At 38.5% G+C, this 10,182-nt stretch overlaps 1 protein-coding gene across 1 annotated transcript in view; it reads right to left on the reverse strand.

Annotated features, from left to right (window-relative positions):
- LOC308640577 (cell cycle and apoptosis regulator protein 2-like) overlaps positions 1 to 9,736 on the reverse strand; it is a gene marked incomplete at its 5' end in the record, with an annotated part of 31,702 nt that extends 21,966 nt beyond the window's left edge. Inside the window, 2 exons of the mRNA XM_081312432.1 lie at positions 6,874 to 6,943; positions 9,572 to 9,736. Of these exons, the coding sequence (XP_081168558.1) occupies positions 6,874 to 6,943; positions 9,572 to 9,736 (235 nt within the window). The remainder of the gene's footprint in view (positions 1 to 6,873; positions 6,944 to 9,571) is intronic.
- Between the last annotated feature and the right edge of the window lie 446 nt (positions 9,737 to 10,182).

Raw genomic sequence — 10,182 nt, forward strand, 5'->3', positions numbered from 1 at the left:
GTTCCCATTACTCTCCTTGGATCTCCAAAGCATGTGGACTTCCCAGTGTTCCTATGGCCCAACTCTTGAACTTTACGTTCCTCCCCCACAATCATCAAGTCCGCTTTTTGGCTACTTAATAAAGCCCCTCTTATTTTGCTAGGCTATTGCTTGGTCCCTGCAGAAGTCACCCCAACCCTCAAGCCCTTTGCTCTCTCTGTGATCTCCAGGACTCCTCTTTGGCTAAATGTCAAAACTTTCTGCAGCCTTCCTTGCTCACTGAGTTCACTACAGTTTCTCCAGTGCTATGGGCAGTTGATTTGTACCTAGTTTCTGGCCATCTCCTAAGGTATTTTTGTCAAACACCAAATGGAACTGGGACAACTGGATATCCATAGACAAAAGAATTAAATTAGATTCTAAACCAAAACCACTTGGAAATATTAATTCAAAATGGATCCAAAGCCTAAATATAAGAGCTCAAACTATAAAACTTTTAGAAGGAACCTACATGTTAAAGTTTCTGACCTCAGGTTAGGAATTGGTTCTTAGATGTGACACCAAAAGCACAACCAACAAAAGAAAGGTCAGATAAAGTTAGACCTCAACAGAATTAAAGGCATTTGTACACCAAGTGAAAACACAATCCACAGAGCAGGAGAAAAAGTCTGCAAACATGTATCTTGCAAAGGTCTAGGATCCAGAACAAACCAAGACTCTTACAGTTCAACAATTAAAAGGCAAATGTCCTAATTTAAAAATGGGCAAAGGATTTGCATAGACATTTCTCCAAGGGAGAGATACAAATGATGTAGGCCCATGAAAAGATGCTCAATGACATTAGTCTTTGGGGAAATGCAAGTCAAAACCACAGGATGCCAACTCACACCCAATAAGATGGTTCTAATCAAAATCACAGAAACAAGGACAAGCCCTGGCAAGGGTGCAGAGAAACTGGACCTCTTGTGCACTGCGGTGGGGACACAAAGGGAGGAACTGCCTTGGGAAACAGTTTGGCGGCTCCTCAAGAGTTAAACAGAGCTCTTAAACAGAGCTCCTAAATGACGTAGCAAATCTACTTCTTGATACATAAAGAAAAGCAAATGTCCACATCACAGTGACTGGGAATGCTACTGGTTTCCCAGGTTTTTGGATTTAGACTAGAATTTACACCACTGCCTCTCTTGGGTCTCTAATACTTGATGGACTGCAAATTTGGGGACTTAATCACTTAAGCCAATTCCTCATAACATGTGCATGTGCGTGTGCATGTGTAGGGGTGGATGGGTGGATGCGTATCCTACTGGTTCCATTTCTCTGGAGAACCCTGCATAATACCGTTTTCCTGGATTAGACAATAGTCTTTGCACTAGTGTGTTTTTTCTTTTTTCTCATTAAGTTCTACATCAAATAACACCAAAACCAGTTTCTCTAAGTTCCTGCAGATTCTTATCCATTGGTTTCTCCCTTCTCTGGCAGTCCTGACCTTCACCTCCAGAGTTGTTTCAACCCTCCCAGACCTGTGCCCAGTCAGGAGCTCCAGTGAGTGAGAGTGACGAGTTTGACTGAAACTTCTGTAGATTTTCTTTTTGTTCAGCTAGCAACTGGCAGGACATCCAAAAGATCCCAATGGCTCAGGCTCCATTTTCCATAGCTCTAGTTAGGTAGGAGGGGAGCAGTTTTCACTACAGCCACAGGTGGCTAGGACTCCAGTTTCTGGAGCTATATCCCCAGCCCAAGACTGTGCCTTTAGAAATAGGAAGATCCTTGGGCATAAAGAAGGCTTCTCCTGCTGGGTGCAGTGGTGCATGCCTATATTCTCAGCAGCTCAGGAACCTGAGGCAGGAGGATCTCAAGTTCAAAGCCAGCCTCAGCAACTTAGCAATGCTCTACGCAACTCAGTGAGATCCTGTGTCTAATAAAATACAAAAAGGGGTGCAGATGTGGCTCAGTGGTTAAGTAACCCTAGGCTCAATCCCCTGTACAAAAAAAAAAGGCATCTCTTAGAGGAGAGCTTTATGACATATTTCAGGGGAAGGTCAGAATGTCCTTTCTACATGTCATTTCTCAGATTCCTTCATCTTAAAATATTCAGTATGCCCAGGTGCCATATTTTGTCCTGAATGCCATTAGTCATCATCAGGAGAAAAGTTCTGCTGATGGCACTGAGATCTTGAAGAGCCATTCAGATCAGCTGTCACTTTTCTTTTCTCAGGTTGCTGTTTTTGTTGTTGTTGTTTTTTTAAGGTGAGTCCTTTATGGCTGAGCTACATCTCCAGCCCATACTGCTGGAATCTGATAGCTGAACACACACATGGAATGGGGAAAAGCTCACAAGTTGTAGTATTCCACAGTTTGAGGCTCATTTTTGCTGCCATCTTGGTGTCTTCAGGAAAGTCCCCTACAGTTTCGGTCAGTCAGGATAACCTTTATAAGTCAGGATAACTCTTCTAGATTCCTCTCAAGCTTATTGTAAGAAAGAAATCAGTAATGCATATGAAAATACTTTCAAAAGAAAAGCACAAATATACATTATCCTATCAATGTATATTAAGTGCTCTACAAATATATATTATTTAAATTTTGTTAGCACCCAGCTACTGGAGGGGCTGGCTAAATCCAGATACTGAAATATGACATCCAGTTAACTGTGCTGGGAACAAATGTTGCAGAGGACACAAGATCCATGTATGCTAAAGATCTGAGAGACTGAAATAGAACAAACTGTCCCTCTCCTTCTCGGGTTTGTATATCTACCTCCTCTGGAGTAGGTAGGTAGACGTGGGTGCCTCACTTGTCCCTTGGAATAACTGGGAACCAATTTTTGAGAAAGGACACCAGCCTGCAACAGTATCATTAGCTAGATTATTCTTGGTTTTGTTTGGTGGTGGTGGTGGTAGGGCTTGAAGCTGGAATGTTAGTCAGATACCCAAGCAGCACACATTGCCTGAATGATATTTGTTTATTTAAATTTTGGTATGGAGGAAATTGAATGTATATAATAACTTCCTATTCTCAACACCACCATTACTGGCAGCCCCAGTAGTTACCACTGATTTCTGACCTGCCTAGCAGGCTTAAATTACCTGTTCTTTAAAGCAATTTCATCCTCTAGGGAAATCTAATTTGTACCAAAGTGGTCAGAAATTGAAGTCAGCCCCTCTGTAAGTTCACTATGTCATCATTCAGTGTGAGTGATCTGCAATCCTCACTTAGCAAAACTCTTTTTGAGGCCTATGGAGCTACTCTTTTGGAAAGATCCTGGTATATTCTCTATAGATGGGCACAGTTTATGACATAAATGTGGAATAAGTAATTTTGGGGATAATTCTACTTTACAAAAAGTAAGATACCTATTCTTATTGACAGCCAAGTACAATAGTCTGGAGATTTTTAATTTTCTTACATAATCATCTCAATTGTATGAATGTATGGGAGCCATCCTCAGATTATTACTACTGGATTTAGCATCTTCTCCAAATTCCTGGAGTATGGAATATTCTGTTTTATGTTGGGCATTTATATTTTAATTTCAGACCTTTTCACAATTATTTTATCAAACTCATTTCTTCTTGCCTTCACCTGAAGTAGGAGGAAAATAAAACACTTATAATAGAGCCTGACATTCTCTTTTCCCAGAGCCAGGGGTTTATTGCAAGGCATGTTTCAAGGTTTGTTTTTCCTCCCAGGAACTCTGCCGATGCCTTCAAAATAAAAATGCAAGTGATCTGCTTTATTTGTTTTTATCTGCTTGGTAACCATTTTTAAAAGAATATTAATTATATTAAAGGCCTTAATTTGTAGTCTAAAACTTGTATTATCTTTCAGCAAATTTTTATTTGCTGAGATAAAATTATACCTAGAATTTTCTTAAATATGATCTTATTCCACCATATGAAAACATGTTAATGTCAAATTAGGAGATCATAGTTTCTTTCCAACTAAAAAAATCTATGCAGATTCTACATATCAATTATTTAAATTAGATGCTCAGAGAGATATCACCTTATTGAGAGTTGGGCTGACTACTATGGAATATATGAGACAATAACTATAAGCAGAGGAGGCTTTGGAGATGCAACTTTGCCCATGAAATACCAAGGGATATTTTCCTTGGTGAAATGTCAAACAATGTAGCTTCAATAATAAACTTACAATGGCTTTCCTGAGGCTTGTGGTGTGGTCATGGTGTTGATCTTGTCTTTTCTTCTTAATGTGCTCCCATACCAGAGACATTACAATGGTCATTCACAAAAACTACAGTATGGAGAAATTTAAGATGCTTCTTCTGTAATGCTTCTTTCTTCCATCTTCAGCTATACCAGTTGACAGGGATATTAATATGGTTGGTAGCTCAGGATGTCTATACTAGGGAATAGTATTATATATGTGTATTAATATATAATGAACACTGGGTGCATCATTTCTGGAAGTTTGCTGACCTCTAGTGTTGGCACAGGCCTAGAAGACAAATTTAAACCTGAGTTAACTTTACATTCCTATCAAATATATATATATATATATATATATATATATATATATATATATATATATATATATAGTATATTATTCCAGCAATGATGTCACACACTTCCTTAGAAAGACCCATGCCATAAAGAATGAACTGTGTTAGAAATGATGATATGAAGAGATATCCACAATTTTATTTAGGCAAATCACCCTTTCTTCATTAAAGAGCTATTATGGCTAACTTTCTTTTTTTCTTTACTATCTTTCCTTTAAGATATCTGTAAATGTTCACCTCATCAACTTTTCAATCTAAAATGAAACATTCTCTGTCATAATGGGATGCTCTACATTCCTTCAGTACCCACCCTTGGTTTACATTGCAGCTCATTTACCCTTGGCTTTCATCCCGGTTCAGTTAATTTTTTTCTTTTTCATTATGCTGAAGAATCTCACTTTTTCACGTGTAAGTGCCATTACAACTGAAACTCAGTCATCAACATCTACATTTTGGGACTTGGTAAACATCCTAAAAATATTCAGAGAACACAGAAATGGTCTGTGCACAGATTCAGACATCTGATGGACTCTAGCTTTATAGAAACCCATTCCTTTTCCCCTTCCTGTCCACATCATATCAAATGCTCGTCCTCTTCAATGACAGACACTTCCCTTACAGTTACTCCCCTTAAAATGCATATCCACCATAAATATATCCATCTATCATTATGTATTGATTGAATTGCTATGATTTGAACATCCCCCCCCCAACAGGGTTGGGAAGTGGGACACAATAGGTGGTGATGAAGCCATAGGCACAAAATAACTGGATCAATGCTGTTATTATTTTAAGAGTGGGGTTGTTATCACAACTATGGGTTCCTTCTCATGTGAGCATTCACCCCCACTTTTCCCTCTCATCGAGATGGCCACCATATTATAACATAGCAAAATGAACCTTACCAGATGCCAGCCCCTCCACTGCAACTTTCTGAACCCCAGAATTGTAAGCCAAATAAATTTCTGTTAATTATAAATTACTCTGTGATAGTCTGTTATAGCAGCATAAAACAGACTAAGACATAGGTCTAGTGGTGCTACATCAAATGTATATTTCACTAACTCAAACTGTTGATGAGAAAAGGAAGAGGAATGGAGAAAAAAGAGCAAGTTCTTTTCATATTATGTCTAAGAGTATAAGAGAGAGAAGGAATTTCACTGTTCCCTCAATATCAGGTCTCTCATGCTTTTCCAAGTGTGAGCATCTTGCCCTGCTAACTCTGATTTTAGTGTTTAATGGTAGTTATTTCTTATACAACATGGTACTTGCATGCAAGCTAACTACTTCATTTAAGCTAACTACTTTGGTGCTCGACCAAAGAAATAACAATCAGTTTTTATTAGTATAACATGGAAGAAAAATAGGCTCTGTACTAGAATTTTGGAAAGTGTGACAGTGCCTAATGTGGTGCTTCTCTGAATAATTTTTAAGATTAGTTTGAATTTGACCCATTTATGTAAAGCCCTAATTTCACAATCTGAACTTGCAATGACGTAATTCCAATATGCTGAGAAGCAGTATCACAAAAGTAAATAAGAATTTTGTGTCTGGAATCATCTAATTTGCGTTCATAGTGTGGCTCTATCATCTGTTAGGTGAAGATCTCAGGTAAACTTTTGTCTCCATCCACTCATTAAAATTAAATAATAGCACCTATCTCATAACAATTTATGGAGATAATAAGTGAGGGCATTTAACTCAGTGTTTAAATTTATAGTAACAGTTGCTATTATTTTTCTAAATGTGATTTTTTCTAAAGCAAAATCTTTTGATAAAACAAATACTTAATAAACTTGAAACACTTCTGTGGTCTTCCAATTTAGGCAACAATTTAATGTTGCAAATGTTGAGTAAAATGTTCTATTATAAATAATATACAAACATACTTTTTTTTGGAAAGAAAACATTATCATTCTTGTTCATAACTCTTGCTAAATTACTGAGGCTGGCTTGGAACTCGTGATCCTCCTGCCTCCGCCTCCCAAGCAGCTGGGATTACACGCATGCACCTCTGCGCCTGGCCATAATTTTTAAAAATGCGTAAATTTTGGCATAACGGTTAACTTTTCCATTTTTTTGTTATTTTCTTTTGTGGCTTTTGGTAGATTTTGTAGTTGGTTCATAATTGTTAGTGATTTAATTCAGTGTAAAAACACTGAAAATTTACTTAAAGGTATTGTTAACCCAAACAGGATAAAATGCTAGTTGTTACAAAACCCTTTTGATATGGATTAAGTTTCTTGAGAAGAACAAACTTTAGTTTCTTATTGATAAATGGACCAGTTTTTCCCATATGGAATCTACCCATTAATTCCTAGGCATACTGTGAATAATCTACTCAACAGCTGTTGTATTAAAATACATACCTATGAGCCTTCTTTGGGGTGGAAGCTGGACAGCTGTCTGATCTGCAAATCGGCAAAGAATCATATGTTCCTAAAAGAAAAACCAATAGAATATGAGTTTATTTTAATCTTTTGCTTCAAAGTTATAAAAAACAAACAAAAACTACCTAATTTTTTCTGGAGTTCAAAATTGTTTAATTAAATAAAGTACTGCACAAAATGGTACTTTCAAAAAAAGTCAACTCTGTGAATATGTTACTTGATAACTTCTTTTCATGTAAACTGCTCTTCAGCTGTAGTTCTTTTTAAAAAATTTTTTAGTTGATGTACACAATACCTTTGTTTTATTTTTATTTATTTTTATGTGGTGCTGAGGATCAAACTCAGTGTCTCACATAGGCCAGGTTCTACCACTGAGCCATAATCCCAGCCCCCAGATGTAGTTCTTAAGAAGAGATATACAGAAAATCTTCAAGACAATTTTGTCAAGTTGCTTTTAATCAAAATATGAAATAGTTACATTTTGTAATTACAATGTATTAAATTAAAAGACCAACAATTCACTTATACTTTTCCTTTATAAATTTTATTTGAATCTTTTGAATTGTGATTCCAAGAAGGTGTGCTCTGTGGCTTCTCATACTACCAGAGGAAAAGGAAGTCATGCAGATCTCAAATTGCAGCACTCTAGGAGTGCCAGCAGCATGCTAGCTACTCCCTGGCTTTTCTTGACTCTTACTTTCACCCAGTCACTTTAGAGGACAGGAGCCTGGCTCCCTCTGTCTACTCTCACTCCACAAGGCTGCAGAGTAGATTTCTCTCTCAAAGACAAACCATTAGGAAGACCTGACGTAATGGGCCAGCTGGTGTTATTACTTTCTGCTTAACAATTTTAGGAATGACTGAATTAATAGAAGGCAGCCCCTAAAGGGACAGAGTGAATGAGTTTGCACAGTGCTTTTAAATCTGCATGTAGCCAAAGGTGAGTGACTAAGCAAACTCAAAATAAATATAATGCTCCTATGAGCTGTTCATTCAGAACACCTTGAGTTCCCAAGAATGTTAATGATCTTCCAGCTCAACAAACAGGTTTAATTCATATTCAACATTTATCTTCTTGTTTTTTTTTTTTTTTTTTTTTTTTTTTTTTTTAAAGAAAGGCTAAGAAGTTCCCTCCCTCCTTCCTTCCTTCCTTCCACTAAGGATTATTGACTTCAGGGCCTCACACATGCTAGGCAAACACTCTACAGCTGAGCCACAATCCCAGCCCCTCTTCTTAGTATTTGTACATGAAATTTGAAGCCTCTGGTTTTAAATAAGAAAAGTGAAATGACTGGCAATGTTGCAGGTTTTTTTTTTTCCTTTCTACAGGGATATCTTTGTCTCAACTTTTATGTATTTAAAAAACATTTTAATATTTACTATGAATTTAATGGCAAAGGGTAGGAAACTAATAAAGTAAGTCAAATGAATAATATTAATTAAGATTCCACAAACTAACTGCCATCAACAAAGGGACAAAAGAATAATTGAGAATTCTATGATTTGAGGAAAAGCCAAGAAAAAGCACATCCTTTATCCCCATGGTGTTTGTAATCTAAGATTCACTGTATATAAAGGTAATATTGAGGTAGTTGCAACTTCAGATGGGTTTTACTATATTTTAATAAAATTATTCTTCTTTCTATTTGGTAGCAGGAATTGAACTTAGGGGTGCTTAACCACTGAGCCACATCCCCAGCCCTTTTTTTAAAAAATATTTTTTTTATGTAGAGACAGGATCTCACTAAGTTGCTGAGGGCCTTGCTAAATTTCTGAGGCTGGCTTTGAACATTTGATCTTCATGCCTCAGCTTCCCAAGTTGCGGGATTCTAGGTGTGGGCCACCTTGCCTGGATCTTTGTTCTTTTTAATCAAAGTTAAGTTCTGAAATAATAAGGCATAAAGCAGGTACTCAGTAAAGGTTTCTGGCTAAATTTAATTGAGGAGAAAGACATTTCCCAATTTGCTTCCAAATATTTGGGTAATAAGTCCATTTAGTTGTGCCTACGAAGCCACCCATTTTTATGAAGCTAAATGAAACTAAGAAACACTGAGATATTAGTTTGCCACAGAATCCAGGAAGTGAAGGCTTCTCTATAAAGCATTTATACCTGAGTTCTTCCAGGGCTGGTGGCCAAGCAGCATTTTTGGGGGTGTGGGAGTTTGAGGAGATAAACTCAACTTTGGGGGTGCTAGAGATTTTCTGCTTTTGTGTGCAACATCTCTGCTTTTCAGAAATTTTATTCTTTTCCAGCCAGGGACATTGCATGTGCCCTACCCCATCACCTCCCTAGTTTTTCTTATTCATCCTCTTATTGTATTGTTTGCTTTACCTGTATATGTGAAAGATTTGTTACGGCTGGTAAAACCTAAAATATTTATTATCTGACCTTTTATAGAAAAAATTCTCTCTATTCCAGGTTATCTTTTCAAGTATGTTTTTTATAGTGAACAAACTTGAAAAAAAATACACTCTCTCTCTAGAACAAAGGGCAGGTATCCCTTGGCTCATTTCCAGATGCCCTATGGGAACTAGGCCTCAGTGAGTCAGTGTAAAAATGATGGCACTCTGTTTACTGTTATTGCTATGAACAACCAACTCCTTTGTCTCTGATTCAGGATTCTCATATCTTCTACCAGCATCCACCATATTAACCAATATGTTACAGCAGAATAACTTGAAAGTAGGGCTTCCCTAGCCGGTCCTCTGAGCGGCGCCCCAGCTTCCCAAGCTCGGGAAAGGAAGGTGCGGCCGAGGTGCGGGTGGTTCCCGGCTCCCGCAGGGCCCGCGAGTGGGGAAGGCTGAGCGCCCTAGAGAGGGAGGCTCCGGGTGCCTTTCGCATTCTGTGCCGGGTCTTCAGCTTGTCTCCCGAGTTGACAGGTGAGTGGGGGTGAGAAGATGGTGTGGGGAAAAGGCGGGTGGTAAAGGGGAGAATCTGCCCCTAATTGGGGGTGGGTGGGAGTTGCCCGCGACGATCCACCTCCGTTGGTATAATAGGGCACCCCTAATAGAGGGTAGAGGGCTGGGTAAAAGGTTAAAGGCGACGATCCACCTCCGTTGGTATAATAGGGCACCCCTAATAGAGGGTAGAGGGCTGGGTAAAAGGTTAAAGGGCGCAGTGGACGCAGATGCAGCGGCCTGGCTCCCAAGCTACTTCCACCTACAGCCCGCGGGCCCCTGACACTCCGGTTTCTCCCTACAGTACGGATTTGTGAATCATGCCCTGGAACTGCTGGTGATCCGCAATTATGGCCCTGAAGTGTGGGAAGACATCAAGTAAGTGACCGG

The sequence above is a fragment of the Spermophilus citellus genome (genome assembly GCF_964194105.1).
Source record: "Spermophilus citellus genome assembly, contig: SCAFFOLD_39, whole genome shotgun sequence".
Taxonomy (NCBI): Eukaryota; Metazoa; Chordata; class Mammalia; order Rodentia; family Sciuridae; genus Spermophilus; species Spermophilus citellus.